General features: G+C 41.0%; 1 protein-coding gene across 1 annotated transcript; it reads left to right on the top strand.

The window, feature by feature from the left end:
• The first annotated feature begins 10,014 nt into the window (after positions 1 to 10,014).
• On the top strand, positions 10,015 to 11,231 carry LOC136699179 (hemoglobin subunit alpha-like). Its single transcript, XM_066673670.1, has 4 exons — positions 10,015 to 10,101; positions 10,318 to 10,447; positions 10,584 to 10,791; positions 11,029 to 11,231. The coding sequence occupies exons 2-4, from the start codon at positions 10,353 to 10,355 to the stop codon at positions 11,155 to 11,157; spliced, it is 432 nt and encodes a 143-aa protein (XP_066529767.1). The 5' UTR covers positions 10,015 to 10,101; positions 10,318 to 10,352; the 3' UTR covers positions 11,158 to 11,231.
• Positions 11,232 to 25,334: the final 14,103 nt, after the last annotated feature.

Below are 25,334 nucleotides of genomic sequence, written 5' to 3'. Positions count from 1 at the left end.
TCCTATTCCCCACCTCTAAGATGAGGAGTTGGAGCAGCATGTAAGCCTGAATAACAGGCCTTTTTTGAAGTAGGGAATGGGTAGAAGGGATTGGATGCAGAAAGAATCAATCAAGGTCTATAAAAGGGAAAAGGTTACTCATTATACAATCAGTACATTAATACAAATAAAGAGCATTATTAATTACTCTCTGGTGGGTGGGGGACACTGGAGATTTGAAGAGCTATACACTGCACTGACTGCAGATGCCTGAAAGCCATTGAGTCTGGGTGTGAGGGCTTCTGTCGTGAGGCAGCGGGATGGACAGATGAGCTCCCAGACTGAGGGGATTCTCGGGGCCAGGGCACAGCTCAGCCCTGGGGGAGAAATGGTTCAATATAGAACCCTAAACACTTGAAGAACCTTAGTAAGATTAAAGGTTTCTTTGTATTATGAAAGTGTTCTTCAGACTGATGGAGAATGTGCTGAAGATGGCTCTATATAGCAACATTTAGAAAAGGTTTCTATACGTCACACAAAAGTGTTATATGATTTCAAACTTGTAACAATAAAGGAACCATATATGGTGCCATACAGAAGCATTTTCTATATGATGCTCTATAGAACCATCTATAGCACATTCTCCATCAATCTGAAGAACACATGACGCAAAGGAGCCTTTAATCATGCAAAGGTTCTTCAAGTGTTATATATATAACCATTTACTAAAGAACCCTTATAGAACCATTTTTAAGTGGGAGATTAGGGCATAAACATATAGCAGTTGTTTTCTCACAGATTTCCCACCTGCTCTGAACTGTTTAATTACTACAGGACTCACCCAGAGGTGAAAAAAAAGCTCCAAAAAAGGATGGAAAAAGACAGACTACAACTGACAAAGAATGATAATTTCAGATGAAATACAGACAACCATCATTGACCACGTTCTTGTCCATGGATTGACTATGAGGGAAGCAGGACTTCAAATTCAGCCCAACCTGAGTAGATTCACAGTGTCCACCATAATCCGAACATTCAGAGAGGAAAACAGGTAATTGCTTTATTCATTTTGTGTATGTTTACAGTTTGACCCAGTACAGATCTGTAAAAAGTTTTTCATTACATGATTTTCCTAAAACATTTGTAGGCTTAGTGCTGCATGCAATATTTTGTAACGGCATGTTCTTTTGTAGAATCGCAAGACTGCCACATTGCAGGGGAGGACATCTATGTTGAACCCACACCAAGAGACTGTCATTGTTGACATGGTCCCTCAAAGACAAGTGTAATCATACTGCGTGAAATACAGCAGAGAATGTTTCAACTGAATTCCTCAGACCATCCACAGGAATATATTTATATGGATGAAGCTGGGTTCAATCTCGCCAAAAGGAGGAGGAGAGGAAGGAACGTGATTGGCCAACGAGCCATTGTTGCAGTCCCTGGCCAGCATGGTCATGTTATGTGCTTCCATCAGCAATCATGCGGTTCGCCACCATCGTGCCACATTTGGGCCATACAACACTCAACATCTTTTGGCTTTTATGAGTGATCTTAGAGATATTGTGTTAGGGTGTGAGCAGCAGTTTTCACCGTCCTGTCCAGGTCAGACAGTGGTTCAATATCAACCAAGATTTCCTAAATATTTTTCTTCCACCATACTCCCCTTTCCTCAACCCATCAGAGGAGTTCTTCTCTTCATGGTGTTGAAAATTTTATGACTGGCAACCCTCTTGCAGCAAAATCTCTTGCAGGCCATGGAACTGGCCTGTAATGACATAGGGGTGAATGGATCCGGCATACTAGGAGATATTTCCCATGCTGTCTGGCCAGGGAGAATTTGGCCTATGATGTAGATGAAGTCCTATGGCCTGACCCAGCACATCAACATAATGCTGCACTAGAGATACTGTATGCACTTGTTATAATGTATTTCTTTGTGTGTGTATATATATATATATAATTTTTTTTTTTATATTATTTATTTATATTTTACACACTACATAATTACTAATTTTTGTTAAACGAGAGTTTTGTTTTCGAATCTGCATTTTCCTTTGTGGACAATAAAGATTAATTCTAAAGCTTCATGATCTGATCACTGTGTTTTCCTTTTTTCGGTGTTGTGTGTAATGACTGTTCAGTGCTGTTTATCATTTTGATTGACTCGAGGCCTGATTTGACAACATTGATTGGTTTTTAGCACCGCTTGGACTGTTTTGAGGCAATAGTTTGGTTTTGCAGGAAGAGTCAGAGGTTTTGTGAATTGGGTTTCGTGTTTACAGTTTGGAGAAATGGATGCATGGTTTCAGGAAATGTGTCTTTGCAATTGAGAAAAACTGTAATAACCTTTAGTTTAGGTATAGGCTATACTGTTTTTATTTAAAAGTTTAAAACTGCCCTAATTTCTGTATTAAATCTTAGGTAAACATACATTCATTATCTGTATCCTCTTATCCAGTTCAGGGTCGAGGTGGGTCCAGAGCCTATACCTGGAATCATTGGAGGAGAGAATACACCCTGGAGGGGGCGCCAATCCTTCACAAGGCAACACACACACACATAATCACATTTATAAGAACAATTTTGAGTCGCCACTCCTCACGGAAATCGAACATATTTATATATATGTATATATATTGTGACGCTCTAGACGGTGCCGAGGGCCACAGGAGAACATAAGTTAACAACGAAAAATCCCAGGCGTTCAAAAAAAAACCACGTGCAATGAGTGCCGACGCCAGTGAATATGCCTGGGCTTCTCCTTTTCGAAGACAGCGGGACGGCGGCCAGCTGCACGTCCATGCCAGATCAGTCTGCTCCAGAGAAGAGAAACAGAAAAACAACAGGGGGGAAGAGAGAGAAAGACGAGAGGGAAATGATTAGACGGATCAGCACAACTCAATCTCTCGTGTCGACCAGTAGTTACCCCTTTTCTCTCTCCCCCTCTCGGAGGTTCCTCTGTGCTCTTTTATGTCGTCGCTTCCGCCCTGGGAAGTAGGAGGTGCTGGGCCACATAACCGCCAGGCGCAGGTGGTTTCTCACCCCGCCCTGAGAGCCCGATGGCTGGCGTGGCATGGAGCTGCTGGATTGATGAGACGGCCCTCTGCCACACCCCCCCCCCTCCTACATCCGCGTTGCCGTGTAGGACCCCTGCCCTATGCTGCACCCGGAACGAGAAGTCCTGTAAGGAGAGGAACCAACGGGTGACTCGAGGGTTGGAATCCTTGGCCCGGGCCAGCCACTGCAGAGGTCGACATGTTCAGACCAAGTCTCAGAGTGGATGATGATGTCGTCCAGATAGGCTGCCGCAAAAGGCAAAAGTGGCCTTAAGACCACATCCATGAGACGCTGGAAGGTGGCTGGGGCCTCATGCAGGCAGAACGGGAGAACGCGATACTGCCAGTGGCCTGCAGGGGTGGAGAAGGCCGTCTTGGGATGGGCCTCTGGAGTGAGAGCCACCTGCCAGTATCCCTTGGTGAGGTCTAAGGTGGAAATGAAACGGGCCTTACCTAGCCGATTGATCAGGTCATCCACCCTGGGAAGAGGGTAGGAGTCGAACTGCGAGACTTCATTCAGTTTCCTGAAGTCGTTGCAGAATCTCCATGAACCGTCCGGTTTGGGCACCAGGACAATGGGGCTGGACCATGGACTGTTAGACGGCTCGATGATACCGGCGGAAAACATACGCTCAACCTCCTCCTCTATGGCTGCCTGGCGGGCCTCGGGGACATGGTAAGGCCGCTGTCGAACTGTAACCCCAACAGGGGTTCGGATGTCGTGTTGAACAACCTAGGACCTCAGAGACCTGAGGGATCTGCTCCACCCACTTTTTAAGCAGGTTCACATGATAAACCTGCTGGGTTTTTCTCCAACCGGGCTGGTTAAGGCGATAATTCACGGGGCCGACTCCTTCGAGGATGGTGTAGGGTCCCTGCCAAGTAGCCAGGAACTTGCAGGTGGTTGTGGAGACCAAAACCAGGACACGGTCCCCCACCTGGAACTCTCTGGGCTGGGCAGGGCAGTTGTAGATGCGCTGTTGAGCCCGCTGGGCCTCCTCCATATGCTCCTGTACGATCGGAGCTACCGCATCTACCCACTGTTGCATCTCCTGCACATATTCAATGATGGAACGGTACGGAGACGGCTGCTGCTCCCACGCTTCCCTCACCACATCGAGAAGTCCTCTGGGCCTACAAGAGTACAGTAACTCAAAGGGGGAAAAGCCTGTCAAAGCCTGGGGGAGCTCCCGGACTGCGAAGAGAACATAGGGCACCAACAGGTCCCAGTCCCGTCCGTTTTGAGCAACCACATTTTTTAGCATCCGCTTCAGAGTTTGGTTGAATCGTTCTACTAACCCGTCTGTCTGGGGGTGGTAGACCGAGGTGGGGAAGTGTTTTATCCGCAGGAGCTTACAGAGGTCCGCCACCAGCCGGGAGACGAAGGGGGTGCCCTGGTCAGTAATAATGTCTTTGGGGATCCCCACTCGGGAGCATAGCAGGAACAACTCCTGGGCAATCGCCTCGGAAGTGGCCTTCCTGAGGGGGACAGCCTCCGGATACCTAGTGGCATAGTCTACCATCACCAGGATGTACTCATGTCCCCGGCCAGACTTCAGCAATGGCCCGGCAATGTCCATCCCAATCCGCTCAAAAGTAACTCCGATGATGGGGAGCGGGATGAGGGGTGCCGGCAGTGGTTTCTTGGGTGAAGTTAGTTGGCACCTCGCACAACGCTGGCAGTAGTTCTTGACTTCTGCCTGGATGGAGGGCCAGTAGAAGCGGGGCAGGATACGGGCCAAAGTATTTTGCCAAGCAAGATGTCCCCCCAGCGGGTGGTGGTGAACCACGTGCATGACCGCGTCAATGTGGGACCTGGGGAGGACAAGAGCCTCCTGAGGTCCCTCTGGAAGTTGGCGTACCCGGTAGAGGAGATTTTTATGGACAACGAAATGTGGGTCAGGTAGAGGACCCGGAACGTGGGGAACCCCGTCCAGAACCACAACGTTCTCCCAGGCCCACTTCAACTGGTCATCCTCCCTCTCGGGCGAACCCTCCCTCCGCTTGTATCTGCTGACAAAGAGAGGAGAGAGGATTAATGGTATCCTGACACTCACCTTCACCACTGGCTTCTGCGCTATCCTCCAGGGGCCGGGCCAACAAAGCCTACCGGGGCCTGGACCGGCTCTTGTGATGGTGACGTTGTCGCCGAGAGGGGAGCTGGTTGTGGCCTTGCGCGAACCCAGGAAAATCCTGTCCCACGAGCAATGGCTCAGGGAGATCAGGAACAAGGCCCACGGTGAGGGGCCATTGACATCCTTGCTCCCCCAACAGGACGGGTAGGATTTCAAGGGAGGGCTGAAGCCAGGGAAACTCAGCCGGGCGGAGGAGGGTGACGGTACTTCGAGTCCATGAACGCCCGTACGGGCCGGCCATCTACATGCAGCAGGCGGTGGGAGCCGTTTTTCTGAAAATTCCCATGCACACCACACCCAGCGAGCCAGGATCTCCCGCTTTAGCTGATCGTAGTCATGGGCACGATGACTCTCCCCCTCTCGGAGGTTCCTCGGCGGTCTTTTATGTCGTCGCTTCCGCCCTGGGAAGTAGGAGGAGCTGGGCCACGTAACCGCCAGGCGGGTGGTTTCTCACCCCGCCCTGAGAGGCCGATGGCTGGCGTGGCATGGAGCTGCTGGATTGATGAGACGGCCCTCGGCCACAAATAATTATGATATATATATATACACACACACACACATTATGGCAAGCCAAACAGGAAATATTTAATGAACTTTGATATATATAGAATGAACTTTGATATATATAGAATGAACGCTGATATATATAGAATGAACTTTGATATATATAGAATGAACACTGATATATATAGAATGAATGCTGATATATATAGAATGAAAGCTGACATACAGGGGTTGGACAATGAAACTAAAACACCTGGTTTTAGACAACAATAATGTATTAGTGTGGTGTAGGGCCTCTTTTTGTGGCCAATACAGCAGCAATTTGTCTTGAGAAAGTCCTGCACAGTGGTCAGATGGATTTTAAGCCATTCTTCTTGCAGGATAGTGGCCAGGTCACTACGTGATGCTGGTGGAGGAAAACGTTTCCTGACTCGCTCCTCCAAAACACCATTCTTCTTGCAGGATAGTGGCCAAGTCACTACGTGATGCTGGTGGAGGAAAACGTTTCCTGATTCGCTCCTCCAAAACACCCCAAAGTGGCTCAATAATATTTATATCTGGTAGTCACCAGAGGCTATGGGAGATGTTCAACTTCACTTTTGTGTTCAACAAACCAATCTTTCACCAGTCTTGCTGTGTGTATTCGTGCATTGTCATCCTGATACACGGAATCGCGTTCAGGACACAATGTTTGAACCATTGAATGCACATGATCCTCCAGAATGGTTCGGAAGTCCTTGGCCATGATCATTCTATATATATCAGCGTTCATTCTATATTCCCCATACTCAAATAGCGACCTCCTGGCCTTTTTAGGCCCATTGGGCATCTATTTCTGGCACGAGAGCTGTTTTGAAAAGTTTTTTTTTTATTTAATGTTTTTTTTTCCAATCGCGCTGTCCGCTCTTATTTTGAAATCGCGCACCGCGAGGCTGATGATTGCCTCCATGGCAACAATAAACAGATAGCAGTAAAGCCTTCGGAAACGAGACAGTCAAAGTTCATTCTATATATATCAGCGTTCATTCTATATATATCAAAGTTCATTCTATATATATCAGCGTTCATTCTATATATATCAGCGTTCATTAAATATTTCCTGTTTGGCTTGCCATAATATATATATATTTCTACTGTGTCTTCCGTCATTGACGGCGTAATCACCAGGAACTAAGCTTCTAATCACAGGTCTGAAGCAGTTCCAACTACACAACTTAAGGACAGTGTTGCGAACGTTCGGTGGAGCAATGGTTTTGAGAAACCCCTGTGTCGTTTAACGATGGTTCGGACTATGCAAGTTACCAACGTACTTACCTCGATAGTTCCAACGACTGTTTTGAGAAACACTTGCATCGCAACTGCATCCAACTATTTACGTTGCTAGCATAGTTAGTAACTATGCTTTTGGGAAACGAACCCCAGGGCGGGCATCGAAAAGAGAAATGAAGGGATTTGAGTGAGTTTTTGCGTTGATCAGAATGATATGTATATCATGTATTTGCAAGAAGCAAATTTAATATAAAAAGTGATTTAATATCTATATGTTGATGTTTGTTTATTTCGTATACGTTTTGTTCTTAATGTTTTGACAGGAAAATTAAATACATGTTGCCTGGACTTTTGCGCACTGCTGTACATATGCACGAAAATACGAAGCTCAGGTGGTACTGGTATGAAATCAAATTGTTTCAAAGGCTTGAAGAGTAGAGAAACGGAGGAGATTCCGTTAAACGCCTATGGTCCCGGGATCAGGGGCTTAATCGGCGCACACTGTGCTGCATATGCAACCAGCAGAAACATTATTGTTAATTCAGAACCCACCCCCTTTTCCGTCGCTCTTTTTCGCATTTCGTCATGAATGGAAAACACATAGCGTTTTTCTGCAGTGATGAGCATGTAAAACAATAAATAACATGCACTCTAAAAATATAGGATTGGGTAAAAAAAAAACAAAAAAAAAAAAAACAAACACATTCTCCATCAATGCAATAACAATTTCAGCATGCAAAAATCAACGCAATGTTTTGCGACAAACTTTTTGAATTGTGTCAACTTCTGGTAAAATTACATTGATCCAGCAAAGAGTACAGTGACTTTGACAGACATATTAAAGAGCATTTTTATATAACATTAACTTAATAAATGTTACCGTCAACAGACATTCACTGTATGATTACTTTTATTCCGTACTGTGATCATCTCACATCTCACATTTTTCACATACTTGAAACAGTAAACATCTGTTATGTTTACTGTATAAATGTCACATTTATAAGGCTTCATTTCAGTCAGCTGAGTGTGAGACAATTTAAACAATGATGCAAGAACATGAGAACATTCATAAAAACAGTAATAGAAACTTAACTTCTCTCTCCTCCGTTTCCCTCTCCCTGTTTAACCTAAGTCTTAAAGCTAGTAAATAATTAAATTACAAAAGCACTAGAGGGTCATAAAAGTGTTTTTAGCGGTTGTAACACTGTCTCTTGCGGAGTTAAGGAAAGCTAGCTGGCTAATTCTGCCTGTATCCACCAAGCACAGACCAGCAACACCACAGAAAAACGGGCAAACCTAAACACACCAATAAAATAAACCACCTATTTGGGTCATGAAAATGGTTATAACCCTCACCCTGGTAGGTTTTTTGTGCCTTATCCTCTATAAGGTGTGCCTGGAGCAAACTGAAGCAGCCTTCTCAGGTAAAATTCATCTTGTCCGAGTGGGCGGAAGAAAGCAAATGAATGAGAAAATGGCGTTGTCCAGTACAAATAACTGAGTTGCCAGAAAATGATTTTTGCTTTTTAGTATTTAATGGAATATATTGAGTTCGGGTTAGTCTTGAAACAACACTTATATTATTTTATGTTACCAGAACTCAATAAAAACTCTATCAAAATCATTAAATTAAATATTTTACCTTAAAGCAGTGCATTATATTTAAGTATTGGCTAAAGGCCACCAGAATGACGTTTTAGAGTGCATTTAAAAATAATCCACTCTCACGCACTCAATAAAACTGGCGATATTAAATAGAGGAAAGCTGTGGAAAACGACTGTTGCACGACCCGTATATAATATAACTATCTAATTAACGGATAAATGATCTGATAATTAGAGTTTACAATTATAAAGCGTATATTGTATTGGTTTTAATAAAAACTTAAATAAAAACATGGCCATAGTCATGCAGATACAGTACATGTGAGTGTGTGACATGATTTGCCTGCATACACCACGCCCCGGAGGTGCGATGGGGAGGGGGCAAACTCAGGAGGTTTTCAGTTGGGTGTGTGTGTAAATGTATATTTGTTCATGTTTACTTTAAATATATGTTGAATAATGGAAGTTTAGAATGTTCATCTCTCCTACTGGGGAACTGAATGTAAAAGAGCAAAATTGATCGGGGTTCATAAGAAAATATGACACTGTTTAAAGTCGTTTTGTGGAGCGTACAATAGAGGCGTAACATTTTGAGGTGTGTACATGACTATGCATGACAGTTTTTAGTTTTGCCTAAGAATCGATACGCACAGGTCACGAGACAGGTTGAAAATTCTGTTGGAAATAATAAATAAATAACTCAAAAAATAAAATACATTTAATTAATTACATTCGATTTTGTTGTGTTATAAAATCCGGGGTTATTATACATGGTTAAAATACGTGATTTCAAGCAAATAAAATAATACATTTTATTTGTAATGCACTGAGGAAATCTCAAAGTGCGTAAAAGCCAAGTTAAAAACCTTTTCTTGATTCCTGAATATCAGTAAACTTCTTCTTACATTGATTCCGTAATTTCTTTCCACGTGTTCTAAAAGTCAAAGTAAGTGATTTAAATCATGAGACATAAAAGTTGTCACAACTGAGTGCAAATGAACATGAAATATATCGAATTATGTTAAAATGCTCAACATCAATAGTCATGATATAACTAATGTATTGTTATATAACACTTCTCACGAGTGTGGCCCATAATCATCTTTGTAACAAAATATATATATATATAAATAAAATATAATAATAATATTAAAAAATCTTACTTTGTTTGAAATGTAGACAGTGTAATGGGCTTGTCAGCTTTTATTTATATCTATACGTAAAAACCTCGGTATGAGAAAATTATCTTTCAAAAGTTTTTATTGTTGGTAGCCTAGTTTCACATTGTAGCTAGTTTTTTAATATATCGAGTTAAATAATGGTTAAAGTAAGCTTTTTACAAGAATTAAGTCACAGAACAGTGCGTTCATCGGACACTATACACAGAGCGAATAGCAAAGAGTCCTTCCCTTATAAGGTCTTATGTAATATGCTTAAAAACACGAGGTCTGACGTTGTTGGCCGACCAGCCATTTCATTTTTCTCAATGATTAAAGCCTCACTGAAATATCTGACTCATCGATAGAACAGCAGCAACGCCTCCACAAGTATAGCACTCAGCTGTATTATCAAGTTGTGAAAAATTGATTAAAAAAATTATCTGAATTATACCAGAAAATTGGAACGGTTTGATTAAGCTGGTTGGAGATAAGCACTAACGTTCGTCGGAGGTGGAGTTTGGATAGGAAGCTTGGGTGGGTCCCTTTATGGTTCTATATAAACGTGATAAACTTTCCAAATTCACCAAGAGTTTTTTTCCCCAGAATATCTGAATAGCGTTGAGAAGACGACGACAGCGATGAGTCTTACTGCTAAGGATATGAATGTGGTGAAAGCCTTTTGGGCTAAAATCGCCTCAAAGGCCGATGAAATTGGCGTCGAAGCATTGAGCAGGTAATTCGTAGCTCTAGCATGTAAGGGTTATTGTTTTGATATTGACTTAATTTAATGATACTATATTTAAATCAGTTATACTTAATCCAAAATTGTCTTGCAAGTCTGCAAGTCTTAACTGTTTCTTCTCCGTCAGAATGCTTATCGTGTTCCCCCAGACCAAGACCTACTTCTCCCACTGGTCTGATCTGAACCCTGGATCTGCCCAGGTGAAGAAGCACGGAAAGAACATCATTGGAGCCGTTGCTGATGCAGTGGACAAAATTGATGACCTTCCTGGCGCCTTGAACGAGCTGAGCGAGCTGCACGCCTACAAGCTGAGAATGGACCCTGCTAACTTCAAGGTGGGTTTACTTTAAAATTCAGTTGTTTCACCTCTGCTTCGTTATTTTCGCATGTATATTAAATATTGGGATATGAACGGGACACTCGTTAAATGTAATACTTTTTAAAAGAGATATATTTTTCTTTTTTTCAAAATCAAGCTACAACTAGGGACTTTTAATAGAACGTCATTGGTATATAACAGAAAATCAAAGTATATATATATATATTTTCTCTCTCTCTCTCTTTAAACTCAGATCCTGGCACACAATATCATTGTGGTCGTGGCCATGTTATTCCCAGCTGAGTTCACTCCTGAAGTCCACGTGTCTTTTGACAAGTTTCTTCAGAACGTGGCCTGGTGGATGGCCGAGAGGTACCGCTAAAAACAACAGGAATGGACAGTCGATTGACGCTGATCTCTATCAGAACCATGTCTGAATAAAGTCACTCGATGAAACAATGAACAAATGCTTCACTGTGTTTTCTTTACAAAAGATGAAGCTGAAAATATTCAAGTTAAATTTCAAACTAACATGTGGCGTTACAACAAGGGCCAGTTGTTAAACATACAGAAAATACAGCCATAATTCCACTTAATCCATTCAAACGCACAGGTCAATATAGAGCATGTAACAACATCAAACTTGCTTTTGTAAATCAATTACAAACGAACTCCACTGACCTATTTTCAAAACACCTTAATTCTTTGAGTTCTATAATCACATACCTTGAAGGCAATGGCCGTCAATATTTCAGCTCATGAGGTTACAGTATAATAACATGCAGAGTCTTTCACAAATATTGGAACCACAAAGGTAACAGGCTCCTTCATTCAAATTATTAAGAAATATTTAGCTTTTTTTGAGTACAATCACTGAAATATATATATATATATACACTTTACAAATATTCTTCTCAAATATGTGTTGTACACATTTGAAAGGGAGGTTACAGTTTTTTCCACATGTTTACAAAGTGAAGCAGTCCTAATGAAACGTCGGTATATGCTTTGCCCACATACAAGGATCAAATATAGGTGTGCTTGATTGGATTCAGGTCTGGGGAAGGGGCAGGCCAGTCCATAGCATCAATGCCTTCATCGTGCAGGAACTGCTGACACACTTCAGCCACATGAGGCCTAGCATTGTCATGCATCAGAAGGAACCCAGGGCCCACTGCACCAGCATATGGTCTCACAATGTATCTGTGGATCTCATCACAGTACCTAATGGCAGTCAGGGTACCTCTGGCTAGCACATAGAGGGCTGTGCGAATGCCTCCCCACAGCATTACTGACCCACTGCCAAACCGATCATGCTGGAGGATGTTGCAGGCAGCAGAATATTCTCCACAGCATCTCCAGACTCTGTCACATGTGCTCAGTGTGAACCTGCTCTCATCCGTCAAGAGCACAGGGCACCAATGGCGATTCTGCCAATCCTGGTGTTCTCTGGCAAATGCCCATCGCCCTGCAAGGAGTTGGGCTTTAAGCACAAGCCCCACTTGTGGACGCTGGGCCATCATACCACCCTCATGGAGTCTGTTTGTGCAGAAACATGAATATTAGTGGCCTGCTGGGGGTAATTTTGCAGGGCTCCGGCACTGCTCCTCCTATTCCACCTTGCACAAAGGAGGCAGCAGTCCTGCTGCTGGGTTGTTGCCCTCCTATGGCCCCTCCACGTCTCCTGGTGTACTGGTTTGTCTCCTGGCATCTCCTCCATGCTCTGAACACTGTGCTGACAGATACAGCAAACCTTCTTGCCGCAGCTCACAATGATGTGCCATCCTGGATGAGTTGCACTACCTGAGCAAATTCTGTGGGTTGTAGACACCGCCTTATGCTACCACTACGGGTGAGAGCACTGACAGGATGCAAAGTGACTAAAACATCAGCCAGAAAGAATGATAACAGAGAAGTGGTCTGTGGTCACCACCTGAAGAACCACTCATATAGGGGTTGTCTTGCTAAATGCCTCTGATTTCTACTTCCATTTGCACAACAGCAGGTGAAATTGATTCACAATCAGTGTTGCTTCCTAACTGGACAGGGGTTTGTTTCCCATACAGCGAAGGAGCCTAGCATTTAACTAACGTGGGGTTCGTTTCCCAAAAGCATAGTTGCTATGTTAGCAACGTACATAGTTGGAACGATGCAGTTGCGATGCAAGTGTTTCTCAAAACAATCGTTGGAACTGTCGAGGTAACTACGTTGGTAACTTGCATAGTTAAACGACAGAGGGATTTTCAAAACCATAGTTTCACCGAACGTTCGCAACACTGTCGTTGACTTGTGTAATAGGAACTACAGCTTCAGACCTGTGTTTAGAAATTTAGTTCCTGGTTACTACGTCATCGACGACGGAAGAAACAATATAATATATTGCAAATCATAAATAAAACAATATAATGTTTACCTAAGATTTAATACAGAACTGAGGGCAGTTCTAAACTTTTAAACAAAAACAATATAGCCTATACCTAAATTAAATGTTATTGTTATTAATGTTTAGATTTCATTTAATTTTATAACATTACATGTTGAGGATATAATAACTTTAATGTAGTAGTTCAAGATGAATTTGAATTTATTATTTTATCCTCAGTTCACTGAAGGAATATCAACACGTCTTTTAAACAGATACAGATTTATAAATTAATTCATCACTAAATACACCCCACATCACTTTTCCTGCAGAGCTGTTGGACAGAATACATCTATTTGTAAGCCTAAATTTGTAAGCCTGAATTACAGGCCTTTATTGAAGTAGGGAATGGGTAGAAGGGATTGGATGTAGAAAGGATCAGTCAAGGTCTATAAAAGTGATAGAAAGCTATTCATTATACAATCAGTACATTAATACAAATAAAGAGCAATATTAATTACTCTCTGGTGGGTGGGGGACACTATAGGAGCTATACACTGCACTGACTGCAGATGCCTGAAAGCCAGTGAGTCTGGGTGTGAGGGCTTCTGTGGTTGGACAGATGAGCTCCCAGACTGAGGGGATTCTAGGGGGCCAGGGGACAGCCCAGCCCTGGGGGAGAAATGGTTCACTATAGAACCCTAAACACTTGAAGAACCTTAGTAAGAATAAAGGTTTCTTTGTATCATGAAAGTGTTCTTCAGACTGATGGAGAATGTGCTGTAAATGGCTCTATATAGCAACATTTAGAAAAGGGTTCTATACGGCACACAAAAGTGTTCTACTATTATTATGATTTCAAACTTGTAACAATAAAGGAACCATTTATGGTGCCATACAGAAGCATTTTCTATATGATGCTCTATAGAACCATCTATAGCACATTCTCCATCAATCTGAAGAACACTTTCATGATGCAAAGGAAAAAAAGGCTCCAACATAGGATGAAAAAAGACAGACTACAACTGGCACTTTAACTGTACCATTTGTATCTCTGTGTGTGTGTGTGTTAAAAGATGCTACCATCTTGGTATATACTACAAATATATACAGGGGTTGGACAATGAAACTGAAACACCTGTCATTTTAGTGTGGGAGGGGTAATGGCTATATTGGACCAGCCTGGTGGCCAATCTTCATTCATTGGACATTGCACCAGTAAGAGCAGAGTGTGAAGGTTCAATTAGCAGAGGGCAAAAGCACAGTTTTACTCAAAATATTGCAATGCACACAACATTATGGGTGACATACCAGAGCTCAAAAGAGGACAAATTGTTGCTGCACGTCTTGCTGGCGCATCTGTGACCAAGACAGCAAGTTTTTGTGATGTATCAAGAGCCACGGTATCCAGGGTAATGTCAACATACCACCAAGAAGGACGAAACACATGCGGTGCCGTGTATCAGGATGACAATGCACCAATACACACAGCAAGACTGGTGAAAGATGAAAGTGAAGTTGAACATCTCCCATGGCCTGCACAGTCACCAGATCTAAATATTATTGAGCCACTTTGGGGTGTTTTGGAGGAGCGAGTCAGGAAACGTTTTCCTCCACCAGCATCACGTAGTGACCTGGCCACTATCCTGCAAGAAGAATGGCTTAAAATCCCTCTGACCACTGTGCAGGACTTGTATATGTCATTCCCAAGACAAACTGACGCTGTATTGTCCGCAAAAGGAGACCCTACACCATACTAATGAATAATTGTGGTCTAAATGTGGTCTATTGTGGTTTCAGTTTCATTGTCCAACCCCTGTACATCCGAAGAGGCAACAGAATACTTTACAATACTTAAGTGAATGAATGTTTCATCACTGAGAGCTTCAGTTGCTGTAATAAAAACAACACAATGAACGCTTGGGTCTCGAACCCACCTCTGTGCTGCACAGAAATGCAGGTTTTTCACTGCGCCACTGAGAAACACTGCTGAGGGTTCTCGCCGTCATATTGATAAACTTTTCTAACACATTTAATATCTATTTTTTATAGTGATACATACGCTGAAATATTTTTTTTGTTACAAAACAATCTTTGTTTTTTTCACTGTTATTTCTTTTCTTTTATTTAAAAATATGCATTTATTTTTAATTAAAGTAACGTTATTCTTTTTGCTGCTGATTATATATGATCACAGTATGAGTAATTGCGGTCACAACTCTCATATTTTCGCATAATTTTACAAAATGCGTGAGTTTTTGCAAGTTTCCTGCTGTGAAAGCCAGACCAAACACATCTGGAACCATCGTAGTTCAGGCTACGGTGGTTTAAACCAACATGATTCAAACTACTGTGGTACTAACAAAGTATGACGGATTTGGGAAACTGTTGGAGTTCAGATGTTGGTTAGTTTAACAATGCATCGTACCACATTAGTTAAATGCTAGGCTCCGTCGTTGTATGGGAAACGAACCCGTGGTACGATGCATCAAATCCATCTTGAACTACTACATTAAAATTATTATATCCCCAACATATAACTTAAACATGTAATGTCATTATTGTTTCAAGTGGGACGAGATGAGACTGATCATTGCTGGAAAACAATACCATAACACAGTGTTGAGGGAATGAAAGCTGCTAATCCTTAAGTGTTGTTCTCCTGTTCATTTTATTAAAACTTATATCTAAGCTCACACAATGTATTTCATAATGGTCATTCATAGTCCAAAAACATCAGGTATATATAATACATCCTGTATTAAATGTTAGGTAAACATTAAAACATTACATTATTTTATTTATGATTTGCACATACACACACACACACACACACACACTATACAGTACCCTAATTCTACTGTGTCTTCCGTCATCAATGACATAGTCACCAGGAACTAAGTTTCTAATCACAGGTCTGAAGCTGTAGTTCCTACTACACAACTCAATGACAGTGTTGCGAATGTTTGGTGAAACTACGGTTTTGAGAAACCCCTGTGTTGTTTAACGGTGGTTCGGACTATGCAAGTTACCAATGTAGTTACCTCGATAGTTCCAACGACTGTTTTGAGAAACACTTGCATCGCAACTGTATCGTTCCAACTATGTACGCTGCTAACGTAGTTAGCAACTATGCTTTTGGGAAACGATCCCCATGTTGATTTCACAGAAGTGTGATTGACTTCGAGTTAAATTGTGTTGCTTAAGTGTTGCCTTTATTATTATTTTTGTTGTTGTTGTTGTTGAGTCGTGTAGTTGGTTTATCAGAGTATCGTGCTTGTTGCTTTTAAATATTATTATTTACATATTTAAACCAATATATTGCCAATAATACATTTTAAAATACTTTGTTCACAGACACCAAGTTTTGGATTGAAAAGTGCCTTTCAGATCAAAATTCCCCAGAACCTAAACAACACCCTTCAGCCCTATTGAAACAACCCCTATTGGAGAATTTTATGTTTAAGTTTTTATGTTTTAGAAAGCAAAATAATATATTTTATTTCTTTTTTCTTTAGCTACAATATGTTATTTATGTTAATAATGAACAGGGAGCATGTATTTTACTGTTTTAATTTGTTATAATTTTACATACTATGTAAAATACTATTTTCACCAGAGGGTTAATCTTATTAAATTAAATTCAAATTTACTTACTAAATTAAAATATGTTTTCAACTGATTCTAGATGAATAAAACCCTCAGAAACTTTGCCTTTATAAAGTATGAAATAACACAAACACATTTCCCCCTCTGTTCTAAAACTAATTTGTGCACCTATAGGTTTTTGCTTCACTTCATTTGCAAAGACACCAAATTGTGGTTGAACAAATGTCAAAAATTAGTCTCAATGTAATTTAGTACATATTTAGCTAAAAGCCCACTCCCATTTTTCCTAAACTATATAAGAAATATCAGTTATATGATGTACACTATTGAATAAGGTAAATTGAAGGAAGCAGATTTGTGTGGATAAAAACTTGCGTGTATTACATAAAAAAATTGAAAATTACAAAAGTCACAACGCACAAAAGTCAAAAACAGCTGAACAACCGTTCCTGATTGGTGAAGTGTGGATATGAGCTAGTGACGTCAGTTTACTGGGCATACTTGTAATTGTACTGAATGGACTCAATGGAAGCAGAGGGAGATGCCTTTGATGTTCCTGGTTTTGGTTCACTTCTGGGAATAGCTATTTTGTTCAGTTTACCCATTTGGACATTAAATATCTTGTCTTTGTAGTGTATTCAATTGAATATAAGTTGAAAAAGATTTGCAAATCATTGTATTCTGTTTTTATTTATGTTTTAAACAAGATCCCAACTTCATTGGAATTGGGGTTGTACATAATTGTCCAAAAGGAAGCCAACGATTTCACTACAATGGTAGGAATTTTCCTTTTCAGTGTCATCTTTCTCCATTTCCATGAAGTTTTTGATTTCCTCAAACACCTTCCAAAATTCTTTAGAATAAGGGGACCTGTCCAAAATAGTCTTGGCTGACCTCATCTCAGTGTCACCATCCCCGATCTTGGATTTCTTTGTTTCTGTACTGTCTTCAAATACTTCTATTCTGTCATTGGCAATGAGTGCCTTTAGAAATTCAAAGCAGATCTTGATTATTTCACTGGACTGCTCTGCCAGCAAAAACCCTGCAAAAGTTTCTGAAAATATCACATGCAGATCATGTGTTCCTTCCAATGCCATTTGAGCATGGTAACATGGGAAGAGCACAGATGCAAAATTGTAAAGGACTTCATTTCTGCCCATGTCTTTTACTTCTTGACAATTGCATGTGTTCTTTCTTGGTACACATGGATGCTCTCCCCATTGAATGCCAGAAGTACAGCCTGAATCAAAGCCCAACTGTAGTCAGTCTATACCCGATACCCTGAGGTCTGAGGCTGCTATACTTGCATAACTTAAGCAAAAACTGCATTAGCCAAAATGTTATTGGGGGGCTGAATGCTCATTTGTAAGCATCTCACATATTGGAAGGGGAGAAACATCTCTACTTTTTCCTGCCAATATGAGTGAATAATACAGAACTATTTTGCATTATTCAGATATTTTCATCACTACTCCTCCAGTTGCATCTAGACAAGGTGAGACAGGTGTTCTCTTCCTAAGGTGCTGCACCAATGCTTACATCTGTATACAGGTGACTATCAAAGGGATTCATTTACAGATGCTGAATATATTCAGGTGTATTGTAAAAGTTGCTGTCACATTCTCTGTGAGGTACAATTCCCTCAGAACATTTTCATGTAGCTGTCTATCTTTTCGAACTTCAAGAACATCTTTATTAAGAATGTGTTTAATGTAACCTGAGACCAGTTCTTGAACTGGTGTTGTATTTAATCTTTTTTAGTGTTAATGACCTACTCCATGAAGAACTGCTCTATCTATTTTTCCTCTCCATATGTTGATTGCGACGTATAGGCCTGCTATTACAAATGATCATCGTGATGCTTGACTGCAGCTGAGTTGGCTTATTCTGCATTATAAAAGTACACCTTGCCTTACAGGTGGAGAATTTGCAAACTGCATGGACTACAAAATAGGGAGCATGATTCTCTCTGCTACCTGTAACACACACATGCTTGTAAGTGAAATGGAAGCTTTTCATGGGTGACATTTTCTCCAGTGTTTTGGACTTATGAATATGGTAAATCTGGTTGGAGCAGGTGGCACCTTTTTATGTCTTCTGACATTTGTTTTTTTGCCAGCTGACAACTTCTTGCTGCTCTTTGTTACTTCTGCATTCATGTGAGCTAAACGCAGGCCAGCTGCTAACATATCTGGTCTTTCACCCTTTGATAGCGCTGACATATCTTCCTCACTCCACTTTGATCCACCATGTTTACATCCTGTTAAAGCTTTTTCATCTAAAACATAATTCATTTGTACTCGTCTTTTTCGTGTGATGTGTGATTGATATTTATGTCTTTTTAATGCCTAATGTTTCTGGATCACTCTGGTAATATTTGAATCCAGAGAATTTTGCACCAATGACCAGTGACTCTTCTTCAGTGTCTTAGTCTGTTCTTCTGTGTCGCGACAAATCTTTTTTCAGATTACATGATACTTCCCTCTGTTCTGCAAAATCACTTCCTGATGTATCATACAGATGTTTCTGAAGTAACCTTTTTTTTCATCTGAACTGATTTTAGAAAAATCCTTCTGCATTTTGTTTCTGCTGTCATTCTTAGTGTATATATATTTTTTTGTGACATAACTGTCTTCTTTCAGTTGGTTTTGCAACTCAACCTTTCTTCTTACATCTCTACGATAGCAGCTCCACACATTTTTTTGTTAATTATCATTCCCAAACAGTTTTATAGCCAATGTTGACTAGATAGTGGGTTTAAATGTAGTATCTTTCCTTAATATATCACTTGAGAGGAAAGATTTCACAAGTGAATCTACTCATCTGACTATTGTCCATAGATCGGCCTGTGCAGCTCCATTTCCTCTGTGATATTTTGGCATCTCTGAAGCTTGTGAATATAAGACACATACATATACACAAGTGTCATTATTAAACACCTTTACAAAATGGGCAAAAAAAAAGTTACTTGCACTGCTGTCCGTTTATATTTTTGAAATGACCATTTCTGTAATTTAAAGATGCAGTAATTGATTTCAGTCCAACACAGTTTTTACACATTTTGTCAAACACATTAGGCAAGGCAAGGCAAGGCAAGGCAAGGCAAGGCAAGGCAAGGCAAGGCAAGTTTATTTATAGAGCACCTTTCATACAGAAGCAATTCAAAGTGCTTTACAGAAAAAGAAATTACATTAAAAGCCAGAGTAAAATCATAAATTCCAATAAGACAATTACATAAAAAGAGTAAAATGATTAAAATGATTAAAACAATTTAAAATGACAATAAATGAAAAGAAATAAAATAAATAAAATGCCGTTACAGAAAAGTGCAGAATATTTTAAACTGAGCTGTAAGCCTGCTCAAACAAGAGAGTTTTAAGTCTTGATTTAAATGTGTCTAACGTTGGGGCACTTCTAATATTCTCAGACAGCTGGTTCCATTTAAAAGTGGCATAGTAGCTAAATGCTGCCTCTCCATGTTTAGTTTTGACCCGAGGCAGGACTAACTGACTAGTTCCTAAAGATCTGAGATCTCTGCTCGGCTCATATCTCTGTAGCAGATCTGATAAATACGCTGGTCCTACCCCATTGAGACATTTATAAACCAGTAATAACACCTTAAAGTCTATTCTATAACAGACTGGTATCCAGTGTAAGGATTTGAGGATGGGGGTGATATGATCTCTTCTTTTGCTCCGAGTGAGAACTCTGGCAGCTGCATTTTGAATCAGCTGAAGCTGTTTAATGGTCTTTTTTGGAAGTCCAGCTAAGAGACCATTACAGTAATCAATCCTGCTAGAAATAAAAGCATGGATAAGTTTCTCTAGGTCTGGTTTAGTCAGAAAATCTCTAATCTTACTGATGTTCTTAAGATGGTAAAATGCTGATCTAGTAACCGCTTTAATATGACTACTAAAACTGAGATCTGAGTCCATTGATACACCAAGGTTGCGAGCCAGTTCTTTAGATTTGAGGGCTCTCGAGTCCAGATACGTAGCCAATCTTTGTCTCTCAGTGCTATTCCCAAATAGTATAATCTCAGTTTTATCTTTATTCAGCTGCAGAAAATTGTGTCCCATCCAGTTTGTGATGTGTTCAAGGCACTTGCTTAATAAGTCAACTGGGCCAGAGTCGTTTGGGGACAGGGCCATGTAAATCTGAGTATCATCTGCATAGCTGTGATAGGACAGCCCATAGTTCTGTAGAATCTGGCCAAGAGGAAGCATATATAAATTAAATAAAAGTGGACCAAGAATAGAGCCCTGGGGGACACCACAGGTTACTGGCATGTTCTCTGAAATATTATTTTCTATTTCTACAAAGTAGTTCCTGCCTTCCAGGTAAGAAATGAACCACTTCAGGACTGTTCCTGAGAGTCCAACCCAGTTTGCGAGTCTATCTATAAGAATCTTATGGTCAATGGTATCAAAGGCAGCACTAAGGTCAAGAAGTAATAGAAGAGATACCTTTCCAGCCTCTGTATTTAAGCGGATGTCATTAATTACCTTGATTAGAGCAGTCTCAGTGCTGTGATTAGACCGGAACCCGGACTGGAATTTGTCTAGGCTACTGTTCATGGACAAGAAACCAGTGATTTGCCTGAAAACTATTTTCTCAATGATTTTGCCCATGAACGGTAGATTAGAAATTGGCCTGTAGTTACTTATCAGAGAAGATTCTAAATTTTTCTTTTTTAGAAGAGGCTTTACAACTGCAGTTTTTAGTGAGCTCGGAAAAACCCCCGACATGAGTGAGGTGTTTACAATGTGGAGTATGTCTGGTGCTATAGTGTGAAACACACTCTTTAAAAAATTGGTTGGTAGTGTGTCAAGACTGCAAGTGGATGATTTGAGATGATTAACTGTGTCAGTTAAAATATTACTATCAACAGTACTGAACTCTGACATTTTAACTAAGGAGTTTTTATGAGGTGATGGAGAGGGTACAGACTCATTGTTGGATATAGATGTACTAATCGCTTGTCTGATATTCTGGATTTTAGTGTTAAAAAAGAATGCAAACTCATTACATCTCTCAGTTGATACTAATTCAGGGGCCATTGGTGTGGGTGAGTTAGTAAGTCTGTCGACCACGGTGAAGAGGATTTTGCTGTTGTTAGTGTTATTGTTGATGATGCTAGAGAAATAGGATTGTCGTGTTTTGCATATTGTCGCGTTGTATTGACGTAGCCTATCTTTGTAGATTTCTTTGTGAATATGAAGACTTGTTTTACGCCATCTGCGTTCTGCCTTGCGACACTCCCTCTTTTGGATTTGAACAACAGAAGCATTTCTCCATGGTGCTTTCTGTTTGCAAGACAAGGCCTTCATTTTAACTGGCGCAATCTCATCCATTACACTGACAATTTTTGTATTAAAACTATTCAGCAAATCATCAACAGAGTTGGATCGTTCACATGGTGTAGTGCACAATTTACTCATGAAAAGTGTAGCTGTACAGTCCTTTATAATCCTTTTCTTGACACAAACTCTTCTATCTCTGATGACTGGTGAGGCCCACATATCAAAGAACACACAGTAGTGATCTGACAGTGCGACGTCCTTCACAGTCACTGATATGTTGAGACTCTTTGAGATAACAATATCCAGCGTGTGACCATGACAATGAGTACTCCCTGTAACATGCTGTGAAAGACCAAAAGAGTCCAATATGGCAAGTAGTTCCTTGGCAAAACAGCCCTTGGGATTGTCGATATGTATGTTAAAGTCACCAGCAATAACAAAATGGTCAAAGTCTGTAGAAATAAAGGACAGCATCTCTGTAAATTCATCAATAAAATTAGCGCTGTACTTCGGAGGCCTGTAGACAGTTACTAGTAATATCTGTGGTGTCCCTTTCAAAACTACACAGAGATTCTCAAATGTTGTGAAGTCTCCAAATGATAACTGCTTGCACTGAAAAGAACCATGGAACAAAGCAGCTAGACCTCCACCTTTTCTGCTGGCACGAGATGCATTTAAAAAATGAAAATCTGGAGGAGCCGACTCCAATAAAACAGTTGCAGCACTACATTCATTTAGCCAAGTCTCAGTTAAAAGTATAAAATCAAGCCCATGTGCTGTAATAAAATCATTAAATAAGTGTGATTTGTTTGTGAGAGATCTGATATTTAGAAGAGCTAACTTAGTAACTTGTGCACTTTGCCACAGAATCTCTGTTTCACATTTTATTTGCTGTAGATTGGCTACATTCACAGAATCTGACCTGAACTCTCTGTTCTTTCTCTCTCTGATAAGTACTGGAATGGGAGAGATTACAGGCATCAAAGGTCCAAGCTTGTTTTGAAAACATATACTGCTGACATCATCACTGCAGCAGCCAGGACCCGAAAAACATCACTTTTCTTTGCCCTTATCAGCTGACGAAGCTGTGTGAAGCTCCTGCTGGCGATGGGGCCGTGAGCGAAGCTGCCTTTCCGGGGGTTGAGGAGCTTGTCTTTTCCGTTGAGGTGCTCTAGGTGGTGATGGAGTGTGATTATTCTTAGGGGACAGTCTGGGGAACTGCAGTGGAGAAGTGGCAGTAGATGATGGTGGAGTAGAAGCTGGGGTGGTTCTTCTTTGCACCTGAGGGCTGGCTGACAGGGAAAGTGACAGCCTTGTCCCAGCCGAAACCAGCTTCTCCATGGCTGCTGGGAGGTTCAGGTGGGGTGATGTGGGGGGGGAGATAGAGGACAAGGAGGATTCCTCTTGGGGTTTTGGTGTCTCTGGCAGCTGATAGAGTTGGTCATTGCCACTCATGTCCAGTGTCTGCTGCTCCCTCAGGTCGTCCTCAGTGGAGAGAGGATGTTCCGGCTCTGACATGGTGTCATCAGCTTGTACAGGAGAGTTCCTGGATGTTGATGCTGATGCGCCACCCCCAAGAGAAGTAGATAGATTGCACACTGAGAAAATGAGATTGTCTGTCAGAAGTTTAACACCCCTCTTGTTTGTGTGCAGTCCGTCTCTCCTAAAAAGTTCTCTCTTCCCAAAAAACAAGTTAAAATTTTCAATGAAGTTCAGTCCATTTGACCTGCAGCTGTTCTGTAGCCATGTGTTTAATCCCAGTAACCTTGAGAACATATTGGTGCCTCCTGCAGGTAGAGGTCCACTGATGAAAAATTGTATGTTGAACCTACTGAGTGTGTTAATGAGGTCATTAAAGTCTCTTTTTAAAACTTCAGACTCCTGCTTGATAGTGTCATTCTTTCCAACGTGTACAATAATCCTCTTCACATTGGTGTACTCAGCCAGTACAGCTGGAAACTTTGCAGTAAGTTCAGGCACGGTGATGTTTGGCTCGCATCTCACTATGAGTTTTGGGTTTGTTACCCCATTAACAGTGTCATCTCCAAAGATCAGGGTGTCTGCAGTAGGTTTGTTAGAGTTTTGAGACTGACTGACACTTCTGGCACTTTCTGTGCTGTGTTCACTGCGTTTGTGATTCTCACGAAGGGCATGCAGTGGTTCAAACCTGTTTTTCAGCTGCAGTGAATAAGACCGGTTTTCTGGTTTGGGTCTGTGCTGTGCTCTCTCAGCAGCAGTGTTAGGTTTAGCAGCTGAAATCCCTGGACCAGCTGTGGTACCAGGAGTAGAGGACGAGACTACAGAGCTATACAAAGCACGGCGCTTGGGTCTAGCTTCAATCTGCACCCATTGCCCGTCTCTAGTTGTACTCACAGCAGTGTTGCCATTTACTCGATCCTCTGGTCTAGATCTGTGTCCCTCCACTGTCCGCTGCTCCGTTAGGTCCTCAGCCCACTGTCTGCTGCCCGTACTCCCACTCACTGTTACTCCTCGCGCAGGTCCGACATGCCAGTCCTTAAACTCTGATAACAGGTTCCGAAAATCCCTTTCCAAAGCTGACATTCTCTGTAGAAGTCCGTAGCAATTCTGACAGCACATGTGTTGAACAAAATGAAGAGGCATTTCACAAGTTTCTTCTACTGTAGCCTGATGAAATATCCTGGTTGTTGGAACAGTCCTGGTTCCTAGAGCAATCACACTACTTTAAAAAGTATCAAAAGCAGAAAATATCCAGTTTTGGCTTCGTAGTGCTGCTGATTTGTGTATATTTAAAAGCTCAGATACTCTATCACAGGAAAAACAAGTCGGTTTTGAAAAAATAAAAGGAAAGAAATAGAAGATAGCAGAGCTAAGCAGCAAAGCGTCTGAACGGCAAGGAAGCAGGAAGCCAATCGTTGGCTTTACCCTTCAAGTCAATTCCAGGAGACATTTGTGACATTTTCTCCAACATTGACTCCATGCATTATAAAGAAGAACACAGCCAAAGGCAAGATCTATAGATCCCAGTCAAATCTGTGCCCATAGTTTGGTAATCCATATTCTCGGTTTATAAACTAAACACACAAATTGGTAAATTGTACTTTTAAATTTAAGATCCATGATAAATATTATTCCATTCACCATTCATTCCATTAAGACACTGTGTAAATCTACCACAGTCTCTATGCTTCACAGGCCTTCTCTATGACTGACTTTCACTTAGTTTGAAATAATGGATAGTTTCTTGACATTTCCTAAAAATGGCAAGCCTGCTTGTATTACACAAATCATAATCTTAAATAAAGT

Source organism: Hoplias malabaricus, chromosome 6 (assembly GCF_029633855.1).
Source record: "Hoplias malabaricus isolate fHopMal1 chromosome 6, fHopMal1.hap1, whole genome shotgun sequence".
NCBI lineage: Eukaryota > Metazoa > Chordata > Actinopteri > Characiformes > Erythrinidae > Hoplias > Hoplias malabaricus.
This window is presented reverse-complemented; position numbering and strand designations above follow the sequence as displayed.

Coding starts and splice junctions, on each gene's coding strand:
- LOC136699179 (XM_066673670.1), top strand. CDS start 10,353: ATGAGTCTTACTGCTAAGGATATGAATGTGGTGAAAGCCTTTTGGGCT. Junction 10,448..10,583: donor GGCGTCGAAGCATTGAGCAG/GTAATTCGTAGC, acceptor CTTCTCCGTCAG/AATGCTTATCGTGTTCCCCC. Junction 10,792..11,028: donor TGGACCCTGCTAACTTCAAG/GTGGGTTTACTT, acceptor CTTTAAACTCAG/ATCCTGGCACACAATATCAT.